Below are 19604 nucleotides of genomic sequence, written 5' to 3'. Positions count from 1 at the left end.
AAAGATATATTTTAAACATTTGTATTACTATTGGATTGCTAAACGAATCACATACTAATCAGTCAGATATGAGGGATTATCATATTCGTATCCGATTATTTTTTTAATGGATTCAAATTCTCCTAAACATATACGAACACGGATCGAATATGAATTTTCGAATATGACATCTTTAATTGAGGGGGGAGAAAAGGGAGGCAGAGAGACAACTATAGGGGTCTTTTGAAACGCAAACCCTTTTGATCACCACCAGATGTAAATGGATCGAATTTGGTTGGATAGTGGCATTATCATATGCGTATCCGTTTATATTTGAACGGATTTGAATAATATCCTATATGTTTTCGGACAAATTCGAAAAATTTATGAATACTGATTTTTTGAATACGGATTCTCCTAAATGGATATGAACGCGGTTCGAATAAGAATTTTTGACTATCCGTTGACATCTTTATCATTTTTATAATAAGGGTTAGGGTTGAGACTTGAGAATTCAACAATTACCCTTTCTTCTACTCTTCTTAGTCTTTGATTTTCTCACATAGATATGTGATTCCATGTATCACATTGCATAAACCAATATATATAAATCAATAGAAAATATAGAAAAAGAATCACATATCTTAATTTATAAAATTATAAAAAATAAGATAACGAAATCCAATAAGGTAACTTAAAAGGATAGACGGACATAGAGATATGTTTCAAATATTTTATTATCATCGGATTGCTAAACGAATCGGGTAATAATCGATCAGATAGGGGGATTATCATATTTGTATCTGATTAGTTTCAGACGGATTTAGATTCTCCTAAACATATACAAACACGAATCGAATACGAATTTTCGAATATCCGCCATAAAAAGAAACTTGGTTATGTTGAGAATTGTGACTCAAGGAAGAGTGTTTTGGCGTTGATCCAAATTCTAGAAATTCAGTATATTGCATGGTATAAAATGTCATGCCCATCCCATTAATTAGGGGAGGGGGTGGTGTTCAATCATGGGCCCTTTGTAGTCGTTTTTTTTTTTTATCGTTGCCTAATTGGCAATGATTTAGATTTAAATCATGGCATGGGGGATCAGATTGATTGCTAGCAATATTGATACATTCCCATCATCTTGGCCCTATCCCTGGACACTTGAACTAGAGCCCCCCTCCACATCTAGAGTTGTTTTCCGATGGGAAGATCGAAAGGGGGATATGACATTAATCGGAGTTTCTATGACCGGAGTTTCTACGACCGCCGCCATCACTGTTGCAGGTGGAAGCGGTAGAATGCTGTTGAGAGAGGAGAAAGGAGGAAGTCAACGGTTAAAATTGTCAAAAAAAAATGTTACATGGTAAGGGAGTGAACATTGTTTTGGGTATTCTTGTAATATGCATATTTATTTTTGAATAAATATGTTCAAGTTAAGTTTGGGTGTTAATTTTGTAAACTTAAAGGGCTGATGTTCTCTGTGTCGCAGCGTAGCTCGTGCCCAGACACATGGGCCTGCCATTCAAAGGGGCAGGGTGGTTATTTCGCCCACCCCCATGTGTCCGGGTGCAGCCTGAACCCCTAGAGAACATTTGGCCAAACTTAAATCTAATTGTAGGTAATCTTGTAATATCATGTTTTTTTTTTTTTTAAAATTATGTAATAGCATAGGAAAAAATTTGAATACTCCCTTATAGGCTTATATTTGGGCATATGTTTAGTCAAAACTTTTAACATATGCCCATGTTTCCCAAGGGAGACGACCAGTGAGGTGTTGCCGTGTTGGGGTTGGCAGTCCGGATCCTCTCCCCACATGAAAATCTCACCATCAATGGAGAAGGATGTGTGTCAAAAGGGGCAAGGAGGTCATTTCAAAGGCTCATATTTCCCAAGGGAGAGGACCGTTGAGGTGTTGCCGTGTTGGGGTTGGCAGTCCGGATCCTCTTACCACATAGAATTTCACCATCCATGGGAAAGTATGTGTGTCAAAAGGGGCAAGGAGGTCATTTCAAAGGGAGAGAGGATCCCACATGAACGGTGAGATACCATGTGGGGAGGTCTCCACATGGGGGAGAGGATACAAACTCTTCTCATTGGTAGGTGGGGTGCTACCGTGCTGGGGTGGTTTGAATCTAATACGACTGGTCCATGCTGCCACTTTCCCCTTTTTTTAAAGAACATGCTTGCATACCTTTCTCCTGTAGGCTTTGATTGGTCAATTAAGATTTAAGTGCTCTCATCAGTCTTTACTTCCCTCTCTCGTACACATACACAGACAGCCTCAAAATCATTGAAACAACGGAGTCATGATATTGGTTGACGGAGTTCCTTTTCCTAACCCATCTCCATCTCCATCTGCATCTCAGGTAGCTAAGACCCTTACTCTTCCTTTATTTCTCCAAACGTTCTTTCTGTGACTATTGTGTTCTTCTTTATTTCACTGATCAAACAGATAATTTATATTAAAGACACAAAAGTACTTCATGCTTATGTAACACAGGGGCATTGATTCAACCAATTTCTTTCTTGATCCTGAAATTAATACTCTGAAATGACTGTTCAGTTCACACTGAACAGCTAAAAGAATCATCAGAAGCTTACTAGCAGTACAATCTTTTTTATTGAATTTGATTTTTTTTCTTCTTCTAATTTTCTTTGTTTGATTCCTTATTTTCCTTGTCAAACTCCGGTATTTCCATGGTTGGTATGCTGCATGAGCAGTTTTGATGAGTCCTACCTTAGATCTTCCATATAAGAACTTTAAACAGCTACTTTATTCCTCTTACATTTGGGCATATCTTCTACATAACCCAGTTGCATCAGAGCTGATTCAAAGAAATGAAAACAGGCCATTGTTAACAACTCGTCCATCACATGTGATCCCCACTGGTTATCACCAAGCAGTCCCACTATTTGTTTGGTTAATGTACTCAATGACCTTTGCCCCTTTATTTTCTTCTTATAATTCAATACTTTAGCTGGACTGCAGTAACTGTGCCTAGAACAACAACAACAAACTAAGCCTTATCCCATCTAAATGGGGTTGGCTACATGAATCATTGCAACTCAAAGTAAGAGAAAAGAAGAAATGACGACATAAGAGATGAGTAGTGCGGAAAGAGAAATGAAAGTAAGAGGAAAGAGGCCCAGCCTAGGAACTCAGAGGAATCTCAGCTATATGGGATCGGCAACATGGATCTTTGCCCTCCAACTATACATGTCATTCCTCACAACCTCTCCTATGGTCATTTTAGGCCTGCCCCTAGCTCTTTTAGCTCCTTCAATCAGGATCAGATCACTCCTCTGTACTAGAGCATCCTCAGGCCTCCCTTGAGCATTTGTAATGGCTATTATAATGCCTTCTCATTTATCTCTGTTCATGTTTAGGTTTGCAAACAATAAGCCTGCATTCAATGTTGCATCCAATAAATAAGAATGTCAATCAGAAGACTAGCATGGCCCCTGTAAAATTTTGCGTCCTTCGTTTTTATGTTCAAGGAAATAAACTGTCATTAGAAATTTTACATTCGTTTTCTTACTTCCACTCATTTTATGTCGAAACAAACGGAGTCTGAAGGAAACAACAAAGTGTAGCATTAGACTTGAAATTTTGAAATATATAATAAGTTGATTACAGGAGATGCTTTGTCCAGAGTTCTTTTTTTTTGGATGGGGGGGAGGGGAGAACTATGAGAGAGACGCAAATAGTGGTCAAGTGTTGGGTGGATGAGCATCTTAGGAGAGCTGGGCCAGCTGGCTGATGGATGTGTAATCTCATGAGGGAAATAGTAATGGGCTTCTTTTGGCTTGTGATGTCTTTTATAATGGATCTGTTTATCCTATTATTCATCTTGCAGAAGATAACCCTCAAACCTTACCTCTGTAATCAGGGAAGTGAAATCCTGGAGGCCTTGTTAGAACACCCTGTACTGGTATCTGCTTCAAATTTGTTCAAATCTATCCCAGCTAGGAAGATTTCAGTCCCTGAAGAATCTGGTCCAGTTAAATATGTTTATGTGTTCCAAAGAGAATACGCAACTGTCGATCCTGCACTTGTTGAGGTATGCTGATCTCTTGCAATATTTTTCGTGCTTATAGCTCTATGTGATGCAGTTGTTGGGGTGTAGTTTATACAATAGATGGGTTCAGGATATTTGGCCTGTAGAGTCTGAAGCATAATTTGTCTACATTTTTTTTTGGTGAAAAACATAATTTGTCTACATGAAACCCAACAAATGTGAACATATGATTTGGAAGTGACTAATCCTGAGTTCTTGAAGCTTTATTCCATTTGCTTTTATCACTTGATTCAGTTTTTCACCACTTAATCAGTATACTTGTGACCTGCATCAATGTGTCTGTTTTTCCTGTGAGAGCTCATGCATCATGGCTGATGGAACCTGTTGATCACTCCATTTCCATGATCTTTTACTTTGATCTTTTTATTTCTATTTACTACTGTCCTGTTTCTTTCACTTTTTTTATTTTTTTATCTTTAATGCAAATGTTTATTATGTAGCACTTACTAGACATTCACCACATTATTTTATGAACGTTTTTGCTATAGCCTTGTTGGATTCTTAGATTTTGTTCTATTAACTATTAGACAAAAAAACCATATCTATTATTTTTTTATTCACATGCGAATAACGGAGAACCCTAACCACTAAACTACAGCCACTCACTAAAATCCATCTGTTATTACAATAGATTTTGGATGAATTCTACAAACCTCCTTTTGAGGTTTAGGACTTGTTTTCCCTGGTCTGTCTTAATTTCACCCACCCTTCCAAAAGGAATTGATTGAAGTAATGAATACAGATCCTACGAGGATGTATTACACCAACGCCATGAACAAGAAAGGTAAGAGGTTTCAGTCTCCGAACTTTGGCCAAAGAGAACATTAAGGCTACTCGAGATAATACATGATCTTCAGATACAGCATGATGATGTTTAAAAATAAGCCTTGAATGAAGAAAATGAGAAGACACAGAAAATATAAAGAAGAATGCTTGATCTCATCCCATCATTCTTAGCATCTGTTGTTACAAGCCATCGCAAGGTTTGAGATGTCTGGATACTGCAAACAAGTTTTCCAAACACAGTTTTGACCTTTGTATATCAGAGAGGAGTGATTACTACAACCCAGCATACAATTCGTTTTTTTTATGTAGGGCAACCAACTTGATCAGATGTCTATAGCTTAGCTGTCTGGCAGAAAATTCATACTCACCCAGTAACCGTGTTATCTTTGACCTGGATATCTGTAGGTAAAAGAAACAAGGAGGAGAAGTGGTGTCCTGGAGATTGAAATTAACATTGCCTCTGTATGGAAATTAACAACCGCCCCCCAACAAAAAAACAAAAAGAAAGAGGAATTCATGACCAAGAATTTACTATCATTTTTTTTTAAAAACTTCGAAGTTAAAAAAAAAAGACAGATAAATAAGGGTGGACTTATCATTTCCTCTAGATTCTGGGTGATTCCATCACTACTGTTTCTGTATTTTTTTGGGTTCCCACCCTACCTAACGTGTGGAATTGATGTAACTAGTCCACCAAGCCTCAGCGTACTGTCTATTTTGCTAAACCTATGCTGTTATATACTTGGTAAATCCCCCCCCCCCCCCTTGAGGAAAGTAAAATCCTGGCTCCACCCCTGTACAGGACTTTATTTTGACCTAGACATATCAAAACCTTTGCCACTTTTATTTCATCTTTGATGACACTTCCAAGAATTAAAGGATAGTACAACTACCTGAATAACGATGTACAATTAAGATAGCTTGTGGAGACTGTGGTCGGACTTGTTTGCTGGATAGTCCTTTTATACAATGAAGCCCAAAACAAACCCAATAAAGAAGGTTTTAGAGCTGCCTTACCTTAGAGATTTCATTCCTGGGGTATTGCCTCGCCACACCATATTGGATCCTAAATGCATTAAATGGTGCCCACTTAAGGGTCTGGAATGGGCTGTGGAACCTGTGGCTGCAAGCCCTAAAGCTGTGGTTTGTTCCACTATAAATGTTGTCAATTCATGCCTCCTACTTCCTTTCTTGTTATTGACTTCACTTACTGGTTTCTGTTTTGACCAAAGAACCTTTCTGTGCTGAAATTTATATCTTCTTCTTTATTGATTTATCCTTTTCGAGTCTGCCCTCCTCTTTCCTTTTGCACAGAAATTGTGCTTAGAAAATGGCAAGTCAGAAGCAGAAAAATCTTGAATAAGCAGCACAAAGTAACTATATAAATATATTCCCGGAGGATAAAGTTTTGAAATGTGTTGGTAATTCATGAAGACATCATACCATCATTTGAAGTTTATGTTCTACTGTGAAATCTCATGATACTCTCTTACTAATCTATACTCTGTATTGAATTAACCGAGTTCTTAAATTCTTCCCATAATCTAATACTGACAAGCCTTTTTACATTTTTCCCTTCTCATTTGAAGATAGTTGGCACTGATGAAGCAACTACATGTGTGGGCCTTGTAATTTGCAACAGGAAGACTGGAATGTAAGAATCAATTGAGTAACCAAAAATGAACTTGCTAGAGTTGTAGCATAGTTATTGTCAAGTTATGGGGTAACCGACTTCCTGTTGTATATGCCTTTTTATTGCAGGACTTCTGTTGCACATATGGATTCTCCTGCTGTTGTCGATTTGGGTCTCACACAGATGTTGTCATTGGTCAATGATCATGTTTCAGCTGCCGAGCTGGATGTCTGTTTCTTCTTTGGACATTTGTTACTGTAATCATGGTTGTTTTTGCTTTCCTTTTTTGTAATTTTTTCGTGGATTGAAATCTTTCTGCAAATATAATGCAGGTGCATCTAATTGGTGGCTATGAAGATGCCTCACATGAGGTTTGTCCCAAGGTCTTATGTTTGTTTTTGCTTCTTTGGAGATGTAATTTCCCTTTTTAAGAGGTAGAATGACTAAAATAGATTGATTAACTTTGAATGCAGCGTCCACATGGAATAGTTGAATCAGAGTTCCGTACAGAATCAGATGGTTATTCGTTTCCTTTATGTTCAAAAATAGTTGAAGCTTTGCAGCGGAGCAAAGAAAATTTCCATATTCAAACTGTCTGTGTTCTTAAGCATAATACTAGAAGAGATTCTGATGCAAATACATACCCCATTTTCACTGGGTTTGTGGTAAGTTAACTGTTTAAAATTTCGGATTTCTCTACCTTAATAATGTAAATGAAGAGTTAATTTGGCTGGGTTTGTGTTGTTATTTAAGTATGGCGAAAGTTTTCCTTCACCAATGGAGAAGGAAAAATTCCCTCACCACTAGTGACTTGACCTTGAGATTGGACTCTTGTGTCATCGTAAACTCCCACCCCTGTTGCACAAGGTCGAAAATGCCCCTCCCTAGTCCAATCAAACAGGACTGATGGAAATCAGGAAATGGTGAGGGGATTCCTCATTCACCATGGATGAAGGAAAACTTGATCCTATTAAGTACAATCCAGAATGAGAATATACTAATTTACCTTGATGATGACCTCACTGAGCTTAAACTGTGAAACTGACTGCACTTATCTTGCTTTTTCTTTCGTACTCTGACATGATGAGTGTTTTCATCAGTATAGCTTCTCTATTCTGATTTGAATGTGTATTGTAAAATTGGGCAGAACAATAAAATAAAACATTTGGATGCTAGTTTTGTGGATTTTTTGTTATACAGCGTTAGGATAGGATAAGATAGGTTTTCTGTATAATGCACCATTTGGTTCTGCAGGCTCTTCTGTTTATGCAAGTTTTGCATTCTGTTAGTTAAGAGTGGTGTTGGAATGGCTGTGTACATCATTCCTCCATCAACCTTTAAGTTGTGGACCAATAATTTGTTGACAGAGTAGGTATTGTTTCACAATGGTTGCCAAGTTGGTACTTAGATGATCAACCCTTATTTAAACAATAAAAGTCATGTAAAATATGAATGGAATGTTGTAGCCTTGTATGAACTATATATGATTTCTTTCGTTGTTTTGATTACATCGGCAATCTTTTGTTCCCATCTGACTCTGGCATTCAAAATTCTAATGGATCTTGATAATGTTCTCAAAGGTTTGGGAACTTTGTAAAGTTCACCTGGTTGTAACTCATTTGTACATACCACCAATTTAATCGGTCAAATTGCAACCCAAAATGGGCATTTTATGTGTGTTAAAAGTGCATCCAAAGTTGTGGAAAGCAATGAAGATGTCACTGACCTCCATTATTATATGTCAGAGATTAGTGGCAGTTTGTAATTTGGTGAAATTTTGAACCACGTTTTGATCCCTTTTATATACCCATAATTGATCAATAAATTGGGTGTGAGATCCTCTATAACTGGACCCATTCATGTCTATAATTACTTACCACACGGCAATTAGTAAACTTTTGAAATTTACCAACCTTTGTGAATGCTTTAATTGCCACCAACAATAGACACTGATGTTCATTCACAAATATAACATTATATGGTACTTTCAAGTTTCAAGTATGAGGTATTCCTGTTCTTAGCATTAATATACATTCTAGACGTTTTGCTTTTCTTAGGTAGAGACATCCACTGGATTGGTCAGGCCAGCCATCTTTGATACAAGCTTGAGATGTCCAGATGAAATTGTCAGGAGAATCCGAGTGACTGTATCCTCAGCAGACCCTACTTGGAGGGGCAAGTTGCTTGAAACATATGATACACACACTGATCAATTTCAAATTGCCCCATGCTCCTGGTAAAGTAATTATGTCCAAATTTCTAGATATGCACATTTCTCCTGAGAAACCTTCCTGAAGATCATGATAATTATGTGGTCTGGAAACTTGACTCGGCTTGTCATATGTTTCTTCTTTTTCTTCGTCTTTTTTAGGATGATGGATTCCCATGTGTTTACCTGGTTTGGTGATATGTTCTCTTATATCCTCATTTGTAGGACACCACGCTGGAAATATTTTGCCCTCTCACTGCAGCAACTTTCTGATCCAGAAATCCTCCTCAGATGTTCAACTTCACCTTATGCTGAAGGTCCAGATTTTGTTGATAATGAAAGAAGGTAAGTGCTGCCAACAAGAGGCTGAAATTAGTTTGCCACTAAAACATGTACTCCAGGACCTTATACATAAGGAAGTGGAAGTCTAAGTTGATGATATGATTGTCAAGTCAAAGACTAGGCAGGGGCATGTGGAAGCTCTAAGAAAGTTTCTAGAAAGGATCAAAGAATATCAATTAAGGATGCAACCTAAGCAGTTAAAAATAGCCTTTTGATTGCTCATGTCAACTGGGTTAAATACAGTTGATGGCTCATTGGCAGTTCAAACTTGAGGTACCATTCAGCGGTCCAACTAAATTGGGCAATTACTTGAAAACAATGAAGACATATCTTCGATGAGTTGAGTTTCTCACTCTTTAGGAAGACAGTGAACTTAGTGACGAAACGTATAAAATGTAAAATAATAGTATTTTGCATCTTCTTATGTTTTAGGTATAGGAAAAATCATCTGAGAATAAGAATTAGAGGAAATGTTTTGTCTACTAAAAGATGTAGAAAGCTTCTGTTCCTAAGCACCATTTGGTTAGAAGTTATGTGAAGTGAAAGAATTTTCCTCTTGGGAAAGCGCGGTGAATGGGGAAAAAATAGAAGAAATTTTCAGAGGCCCAGAAGGAAATTGCACTTGATTATACAAAGAAAACAAGAAAATTTGTATTTTTAGAAATGTGGAATTTTAAGTTCTGATGTAAATATCATGGATTTTATTTCACTTTTGGTTATGCTGCTCCACTTCTAACCAAGTATACACTAAATGTTGAATTACTTGTATTGCATGTGCATTTCTGAAGGGATAACCTGATACAGACCATACAGACCTTGTTTTGGCAGAAATCTAATTAAAGTGATTATATGAAGAGTGTTTAATAAATTATTTGTTCTTACAGGTTATTTGACTATTTGATTCAGCACCCAAATTGGAGAGAAACATTTCCTACGGCAAAACCACGTGTGTTTGAGAGAACTACTGATGGACAGTGGTTAAGATGCTGAATAGCATTAAGAAGATCCTCCCACATCTTCTAGGATATCTAAGATCCATGTTGACAGTAATTTTCTTTCTGTATTAATGGATGGAGCCTAAAAGTAGAAATTGCAATTAGAAGCAAGTTATATAGTTCAATTGGAGCATTGCCCTATTTAGAATATTATGGTTGTATTCCTGTGAAAACATTTATAATGTATAAAATTGCTTTACTTTTTCTGATGTTTATGTTCTCCTCCCCTCCCTCCCCCCCCCCCCCCCAACATGTTGTATCTTATAGTATATAGGAAGATCTGTGGCCTTCTCTTTAATTTTCTCTTTGCAAATTGACTACTATGGATGTAGGATGATTAGGCAAATCATTCTTACTGGTAGGTGGGAAGGAGGCAAGAGGACATGATTCAAGGTACCTTATTATCATAGTCCAAGAAATAAGTTTTGTATTGGATAGCATGTTTTTATGCCTTGTATATTTTATTGTTTTTTATTAAAAATAATGTCTCTCCACCAATGATTGCCCTCGAAAACAGAATCTTTTTCGACACGTATGTTTTATATTTAGCAGCAGTTTATTTATTATTGCCACGAAAGGTGCAATTCAAATAAAAACAAAAAATCCTGCCCAAATTTTTCCTCCTTGCCTTTTTTTATTTCTTCTTCTTCTTCTCCTCCTTATTCCCCATCCCCGCAGATGATGATGCCAACGACGGAGGTGGCAGGGAGGAAGGGGGTGATGTGGTTGGCGAACCAAAGTTGGGAAGTGGAGGGGTTGTACTATGTTTGGAGACATGGGTAGTGGCTAATACACCAATTTATTAAATATTTTATTTCAAAATATTTAATAAAATAATATTATTAATAAATAATATTAATTATAGAAAACAATTTGTAAACTCTTCACAAAATCGTTACCGGATTTGAATTATGTGTGATAATACACATACATTCTCTCTCCTTGATAGTCTCTAGTAGGGTAGTTGAATTTCATGTTGAACAACTATCTCATTCTTGATCAAACACCTTGAATCTAGTACACCAATATATAGTTATGGAAACATCAACTATTAATGTGCCAAATCCACGATTCATTATTGCAATGATAAGGACCTCTCAAGTCAAGGGACCAATCAAATTCTACTAACGAGATTCTTGTTCCTCATCAACTGGCAATCACATATGCAATACTCTCATGTGATCCAGTTCAATGCACACACACTATGTGCACTCACACTTGTGTCTTGGAATCACCATTCCTAAGAATATATAGGGGTGTCAATAAAACCCGGCTGGCCCGAACCCGCCCTGAGCCCGGCCTGGGCCAGACCTTGATTTTTCAACCCTGAGGGTAGGTTTGGGTTTAGTTATAGTCTGACCCTGGCAGGTCAGGTCGGGTCAGGGTTTAGATCCTGGGCTTAGCCCGGCCCGGCCTGACCCAACCCTGTATTAATTATAAGTATATAATATTATATATATATATATATATTTATTATAAGTATTTTCTTAACAAAAAAAAAAAACAGGAAAAAAAAAACAGAAGAGAATTGTAGAAAGATAACTACTAGCTTTGTCATCATCATGAAGTGGGAACCTATAAAAAGAGTAGATCATCTACTATTTTGATCAGGGCCATAAAAAGAGTCACTGACATGATTGTTATTTAGTTGTAGCCCCTATAAGCTTTTAGGCCTATTGAGGGGACATCGTTACAATTGTAGAGAGAGAGTATATACACACGCCCTTTTTTTCAACATATTTATTAGCTGTCCCACAGGTTGAGATCCTATGTTACAAAAACATAGTCTAATGAGACATGTGGATGGTGCCATAAATTAGGGCCAACCCGACCCGGCCCGACCCAGGCAGGGTCAGGTCAGGGTTTAGGGGAGACCTGGCCCAACCCGACCCATTGACACCCCTAAGAATATATAGTGTGATGGCCATATACATGTATCCACTATTAGCACATTATTTAGTATATTCCTATATAAACAAATACGCTTCCTCCCTCTAGCGGTTTTAGCTTGGCATGCTCAAGGAGAGATGGAGGTTTCTAAGATGGAGGCGGGTTATGATGGAGCTTGGGTTTTCAAATACATTTCTATATGGATACAGTTTCATGGCGTTCCTGGTGAGTTACTATCTCTCAATTTAGAGAGCGTTGCTAAACTATGGTATGAGAATTCGCGAGCTTGGGCCTCCAAATGTCACTGCATATTGGTTGACCACAGGGTGGCTTAGCGGCCTTTGTCGTTACAGTGATTCCTCATGGTTGTTCCCTTTAACCAGGTGTTCCCTTTAACCAGCCTTCGCATTAAATGATCATGACTCTATTTAAAAGGATACACATTTAAATGATCAAGATGCAGCCAGCGATTACACCACCACATTCTCTGCTACAATGGTTAATGCTCATCAATCTCTACAGTTGACCAATCTTCAATTTCATCAGTTTCAGCATCTCCTCGCAGGAATAACTTACCACAGAATTTCATTCGTTTCATGCACTTAAGGATCATTATGGGACTCATCAATCCCTACAAGTAAGGATTGGTTGCACTTTCGTTACAGGCGGCATGTAGTTTCCTAGTGGCAATGAGCTTCTTTAGTTGACTATGAATCATAATAACCTTCAATTTCTCAACAATCAAGTAGCAGTAATCATAATGGCACAACTGGCCAATGCTATGTTAAATGTTGTAACGTTATAAGGACTCTCTACAAGTAATTCTCCAACGAATATGGCCGTTATAGCATTTGGCATCTAGTTTGGAATCATGTATTTTCGTTTTTATTTTAAGTGAGGAAAACAGTGTGGATGACTCCCTTGTCAAGAGGGCCAGGTTCTTGATGTGTGGAACTATTTGACCTACTTCCATTCCATGGTTTCAAGAAACTTGTAATTCAAATTCCATGCATACTACACGTTTTTATCAGTAAAGCTTGGTATACTAAAAAAATAACAATAATCTCTTTAGTATTTTTTGTAACAACGTAAAAAAATCGATAAAATTGAAAAACTATTTTTATGAGAGGAATCTTTATAAATGCAATGGTTTTAAGTAAAAATTCTTGAATGATTATCTTTTATAATAATGTCGACTTTAATTCCTAAATCATACCAGACTGTATCCATATATGTAATGATTTATTATATTTCCAAAATACAATTTGCGACTATTGCTGTGTCATCATTCTATTTTGAACATTTATTTTTTTCGAATGGAAATCAAACACAAAATTTACCTAATAAAATAATAAATAAATATTCTTTAAGGATTAAAACTAGTTATAATATCCATTATTTTTCGGGTAAAGAAAAGGTCTTTTATTTGTCCAATAATTCTTAAAGAGTTGCAATTATAAAACCATATCACATTCACTGCTCTATATCACAAAAAGGAAACAAGAAAAGAAGAGAAAGAGAGTTTCCTCTCAAGGTGGAGTAGTATAACAGTCTAATAACAATGTAAAATGGCTAAATAAAACTAACACCATAAACTAACAACTGGTCATGACCTTATGTTCTACCTCTATTAAACTTGTTGGTTTCAATGAACAAGAGACACTTCAATCACTACATTGCACGGAAAAAAATTTGCTGCTACACTTGTACTTGGAATGTTCCTGCTACAAGGCTGGCAGTCAAAGAAATACAATCTTAAAGGGTATTTTAGAAAATACTAAAACCTAGGAGGATATTTATGAAACCAATGGAGAAATGAATTATTCCATTTCCTTGCTGCAAGCCTTGTAGCTACAAGTGTAGCAGCAAAATTTCATTACCAGCTTGGACCATATGATCAAACCAGATTTGAATTGGGACCAGCGGATGACAGGTGGAAGGTGTGGATTGGTTGTGTCTTCGTGTATAGGCTTGCTATTGGCTAGCTAATACTGAGAAGTCGAGGTAAGGGGCAAGGCTGTATATAGAGTTGTCTGGTTTTTATAAGCCTTATTGATATTTTCTTTCTTTTTTTTACCCCTTCTCCATTGTACTCTCTCAAATCACTTATATAAATAAGGCAACTGTCTCATTTCTTCCTCACCTCTCTCTTTCTCTCTCAAGTCCAGGGACGTCAGGTTTCCCTATGCATTTGATTCTGCTATATATAGAGAGGTAGTAAGTCTCTCTCTCTATCTGTCTCTCTCACACACACACACTGTACTTTTCTGTGTAGCTCAAGACCCTCCTTTTCTTCTGGATTGATTGATCTATTTGTGAGTTCATCTTCCAAGCTATATATCGATATCCATGCATGAAGCGTCCAATTTCAAGGTTGCTCCATTGTGACCAAGTGGTCACGGGTTCGAGTGTAAAAACAGTCTCTCTACGAAAACATAGGTAAAGCTGCGTACTTTATGACCCTCCGCAGAACCCAAAGTGGCGGGAGCCTTGTGCATTGGATACGCTCTTTTGTGTCCTTAGAGCTATGTGTGTGTGTGTGTGTGTGTGTGTGTTACTTGACAGACCCAGATGAGTATTTTTACATGAGAAAGTTTTAAACGAGGGAGTTGATCATTTTCCAGAGACGGTAAGGAAACAACAACACAGATCTTCTACGGTGCGTTGCCTTGTCTTGCCTGTGCTGCGCAGACACAGGGCCGCATGCAATGACCACCTTACCTCCGCTTGGGTAAAGCACTCGGGCACGGGTAAGGCCGTCAATGTGTGCCGCCTTGTCGTGTCTGCGCAGCACGATAGGATGGGCAGCCCGCGCCGTAGAAGATCTGGATCCATGAAACAATGGGGTTACTTGTAAATGGAAATGGATGCTTTGAGCCCTCTCAAGATTTGTCTCCTTCATTTCTAGTAGTCCTCTCTTCTAAAAACAGTGCTCATGTGGGCTCTCGTCTCTCTATCTTTTTTATTATTGGGTTGATTGCAGTTTTTACAGTATATATGATGAGATTCCCTCACCCCCACCTTTTTTTTTTTGGTTGCATTGGACAAAGATTTGAGGTAGCAGTAGGGTTTGTCTTCAGCAAAGAAGCCAAGCTTGTACTTTGAACTTTGAAGGAAGCAGAGAACCAAAAAGATCGAGATGGACTTCAACACAGCAGGTAGTCTGATCAGGAAAAGGAATCTGATGTCAAGGGAGAAGGATGAGTTGAGGGAAGTGGATCTCCTCAGTAGGCTCGGAAACCCAAGTGATGGTGATGACAGTGACGTAGATTGTTCTCTTAGGCTTGGTCTTCCCATCACCTCGCAAGGCCATCCTTACCCTCCACAGGTATAAGCAGCAAAACCCTATTAATTAACCTGTTTCACTTTGACTCTTTTTGGAGTATTTTTTTTGGGAAAAAATTCTGTCCGGGAGTGCGGTTTACGCTGGCACTCCCATGAGTCTATCTCTCTCTTTGCATGTGAAAAAACATCGTTGCCCCTTTATTTTAAAGAAGAGAAAGATAGACACATGAAAGTGCTGACGTAAGCCACACTTCCATACAGAAAACTGCTTCCCAATTTTTTTTAATGTTTAGAAAAGGAATTTTGTCTGGGAAATATTATAGTTTTAACTTGATTTAGAGGAGGAAAAGGTGACCAGAATTTGGAAAGCCTTGGATATATGCAACGGCCGATGGTGACCGATCCAATTCCAATCCCAATCATGAGAGCAAAACATAATCTGATCTCTTGATTGATAGCCCAAAAACCTGTTTGGTTCCTTCGCTTTGCTCATTTTAGTTAATGGACTCAATCATTCAATCTACGAACTGAAATATGCTGCCCGTACAACAGTCTAACCTACTGATATTGTACTCCTGTTAAGCATGGCATTTGCTGCACATGATGGAAGTTCTGTCGTTCTTCCTCGGGTAGAGAGAGACTGAGAGAAATCTAGGGTCGCCAGTGAGATCTAATCTTATGGATTTTCGTCTACGCTATCATTTTTTGACCTTTTTTGGTCAAAGCCTACACCCTCCCTAAAGAGAAACCTTTACCTAATTTAGGTATGAGAAATAGTTTTCTGTTCGGGAGTGTGGCCTACACCAGCACTCTCATGTGTCATCTCTCTCCTCCTCAAAATAAAGGGGCAGAGGTGTCTTTTCAAATGGAGAGGAGAGAGATAGACTCATGGGAGTGTTGGCATAGGCCACACTCCTGGACAGAGAACTTTCTCCCTTTAGGTATTTAGCAATAACCCACACTATAGAGGCATGGTTCTAAGGATCGATATCGTTTCGTTCGTATTGGGTGATATGTACCGATTTTGCATGTAACCGATCTTGATACTGTGTCGATCCTGTATCGATGCCATGGTACAGACAAGGGGTAAAATGGTCTAGAAAACCCATTTTAAAAAAGATTTAGGGGTAATTTTGTTCGATACGATTGATCCGTTCCAATTCCATATTAGTATTGTATCAGTTTTATAAATAACCGATACCCGATCCGATACCGTGCACTAGAACCATGTATAGAGGTGATATTTAACCTAGTCTGTTTTGGGGCCCACAAATGTGCTAGAGCAGATTGACCATTTCGAGTTGAAATTGAAGATGAAGTTACAACTTATTAGGCCACAATTATGAAGAATTTTATTTCTAATCTTGCAAGAGATTGGGTCCAAGATTTGCTCAATGGTATAAAGGAGAATGTCCATCTTCTTTTGTTTCTTTTTCATCAGAATAATAAATCACCGCACTAAAGACCAACTTTCTAAGAGTGTCACAGGAAAATTTACCATTAAAATTATCCAATATCCACCTACATTTACAATCAAAATTACAGATAACTCTAGGCAGGGACATAATTTTCTAAGAATACCAACTTATTTGAATGGAATCAATCAAGCTTGATCTTGACTCATGATGTTCCAGAGTGGTTGATCCATATAGGGTTTAGACTTCAGAGAGAATCATGGAATCAGGATTTGGATCAGATCAAAATTGGTCTAGATCGATTTAGATCTGTAAATCTAGTTTCAGTTAAAAGGATCGGCCTGATCCACCCTTTGATGATTCTGATTTAGATCAACCCAAATAGGTCGATCGAATCTGATTTAAAATTTCTAGGCAGGCTTGATCGGAATCGGCCTCTAATCAGCCAATTTGAACCAACCTGAATCAGAATCAACAAAACCGGATAGATCGGAATTGTCTGGACCGGATTTGTACAGATTCTTTGAGCTAGACCAGGGTGTCATCCGCATCATCAATGATAGTGTTGCTTGCGCGTTAGAGAAACTGATTTCCCATTTTTTGTTTTTTCAGAGAATTTTAAATTGACAATGTTTCGGTGACGTAGGGGTTCGTCTCGTGAACGTGAATTTGTACGAAAGGAGTAATCATGATATCGTAAATCATAATAGCTTAGTCCTCATGCTTATCGAGTTAGGGTTTATATCTGCTGGAGCATACGATTTCTTCATAAACTTGCTGAGGTGGCTTTGACTTCTATTCTATTTACAAAAAAAAAAAAAAAAAACTATAAATATGGATTATTTCTTATATACTAAGGTGTCCATAACACGGGAGTAAGAAACTGCTATCATTGAGAGGATGGAAGACGGTTTCATCCAGTGGGGTTCATATTTTTTAAGGGAAGTATCAGTGTGGGTTCCATGACTCATTATGTGAGAAGACGTGGGAAGGAATCTCCACTCTATCATCAAGGAGATTTTTATCCATTTTTATTTTAAATAAGGTGATAGGTTTAATATACGGTTAAGACATCAGCCGTTGAAAAGGAATACTCGATTGTTTTATTCCTATGGATTGGCTAGAGTGTTGATCATAAAACGGTCTTTTTAAACAAAGTATTTGTTTGTTGGGAAAAGGATAGACATGCTGCCGGGTGCCCACCCTATGTCTCTCTCTCCCCTCCCCCTATGGAAAGAATGACTCTACCCCTGCCATCTCACCCTGCCCATTGGTCAAGGCCGCCTGTATACCTGGAGCAGGTGGCGTACCCACCTCTGCCCCTATTTTTTTTTATAAGAAAAAATATCATGTGATGCCATAGTGAAGATTCTATCCGACATTCTTTCACACAATGAGATTGAGGCCATCAGTGTTACACTCTCTACGTTTACTTAATCATGTGGACCCCATGTAGATAATCGATGTTGTTATAATCTTGAGACATATTTATTTTTATTATAGTTCTTTCATAAAACCCTGGAAAAAACCCTAAAAGTGCAACTTGGGTGGTGCCACATGCTAGCATGACCAACTTAATAACCCTATATGTTTTCAAGTTTAGGGTTAAATAAACCTGTCTTCAAGATCACTTTTATCATTTAGGGTTTGTAGTTTCTGTGTTGTACTATTCTAACCTGACTCAAGATTACTTTTTCTTATAAAATATTCAAATGCAAGTTCACAAATTGAGAGTTTAATTTCTATGTTGAAACAGGTGGTCGGTAACAACCATGGCTCCGATGGCCTTTTGTGCTCAGCAGATATCTCCGGCGACGGCAACGGCAACGGCAACAACAACACCATTAATGGATTCATCGATTGCTTTGGTGGATCACCGTTTTTGGCACCTCCTCATCTTCATCCTCCTACCATTCCTATCTTGTCAGCTCAGTACTATAATGGAAATAAATTATGTCTTGCCCCCTCCAAACCAATTGTCAATGTGAGCCCAATGAGAGCCTCCCAGCAACCCAACTTCACTGAACCGCATTCCGGTGATAGCTCTGAGATTGTAAAGAGATGTGCATTCTGTGGGAAGACTGAAACACCGTTGTGGCGTAATGGCCCAAATGGTCGCAAGGTAAAACTCCTAATTACATTTTAATTATTATGTTAAGATCCTATTAATTAACTTGTAATAATATTCTGTTTCTTGTAATTAACTTTGTAGACCCTTTGTAATGCCTGCGGTATTCGTTTTAAGAAGCAAGAGAAGAAAGCTCTGAGGATCTCAGAGCCCTACCTGAGTCCCAAACCGAAGTTCTAAGAGATGGGTTCTGCCAGTCAGGGTGGCTCTCCAACTTGCATTGTTTATAAGGATAGACAGGGGCCAGGATGAACGGGCTGAGTTTGAACTGACTAATAAAGATGCGTCATCTTCACCGAGGTCTAATAAGTAATTTTGATCTTCTCGGAGTTGGTCCCGGAGCCTACCGGTTATGGGTTCTCACTATCATTTTGTATCCTCTTTGAATTTCCCTTGTAACATAATTCAACTAAGGAAATCGCAGTTCAGTTTATTTCTACAAAGGACCAGCTTGCTAACATTTTTACAAAAGGCCTCTTTTCTACCTGGTTTGGCTTTATTAGGGACAAGTTGAAGATTCGAAGTTTCAAATCTTCCACTTGAGTGGCTGTATCAACAGAAGATATCGTCCAGGTCACCAGTGCGTAATCTCCTTAAAGATCAAACAATTCCATCGAATTGAGTATGATTGTATGTGTGATAGCATCTACTATATCAAGAATATCAATGACCCCAATTATTGCAATTGCTCAGGATACCCTTTTTTAGCGTATAGGGTCTATTTCTTAGTTCAAGTCATCATTCTCTATAAATACAATGAGCTATCTATATGGAGAGCATGGGTTGATTCCAAGTTAACATAGGCATGGTGGAGGTCTCCAGTTGAGAAAGGAGAGAAGCATCGGCCAAGGAGGGATCAA

General features: G+C 38.1%; 2 protein-coding genes across 3 annotated transcripts; both read left to right on the top strand.

Moving 5' to 3' along the window:
- The first annotated feature begins 2214 nt into the window (after positions 1 to 2214).
- LOC122642013 (protein N-terminal asparagine amidohydrolase) lies at positions 2215 to 10141 on the top strand. 2 transcript variants are annotated; one of them, XM_043835391.1, is made up of 9 exons: positions 2215 to 2348; positions 3873 to 4043; positions 6437 to 6501; positions 6609 to 6708; positions 6813 to 6851; positions 6954 to 7145; positions 8538 to 8716; positions 8915 to 9034; positions 9916 to 10141. In XM_043835391.1, the coding sequence occupies exons 1-9, from the start codon at positions 2289 to 2291 to the stop codon at positions 10019 to 10021; spliced, it is 1032 nt and encodes a 343-aa protein (XP_043691326.1). In that variant the 5' UTR covers positions 2215 to 2288; the 3' UTR covers positions 10022 to 10141. The 2 variants fall into 2 exon arrangements, with proteins under 2 accessions (XP_043691326.1, XP_043691327.1); XM_043835392.1 differs by lacking the exon at positions 3873 to 4043 and having other exon boundaries at positions 2224 to 2348.
- A 4914-nt stretch (positions 10142 to 15055) lies between these two features.
- On the top strand, positions 15056 to 18924 carry LOC122642267 (GATA transcription factor 15-like). Its single transcript, XM_043835709.1, has 3 exons — positions 15056 to 15244; positions 18373 to 18738; positions 18829 to 18924. Exons 1-3 carry the CDS (start codon positions 15056 to 15058, stop codon positions 18922 to 18924), a joined length of 651 nt encoding a protein of 216 aa, XP_043691644.1.
- The last annotated feature ends 680 nt before the right edge of the window (positions 18925 to 19604 follow it).

The sequence above is a fragment of the Telopea speciosissima genome, chromosome 10 (genome assembly GCF_018873765.1).
Source record: "Telopea speciosissima isolate NSW1024214 ecotype Mountain lineage chromosome 10, Tspe_v1, whole genome shotgun sequence".
In the NCBI taxonomy this organism is placed as follows: domain Eukaryota; kingdom Viridiplantae; phylum Streptophyta; class Magnoliopsida; order Proteales; family Proteaceae; genus Telopea; species Telopea speciosissima.
Note: the sequence above shows the minus strand (reverse complement) of the source record. Positions and strands in the feature narration are given on the sequence as shown.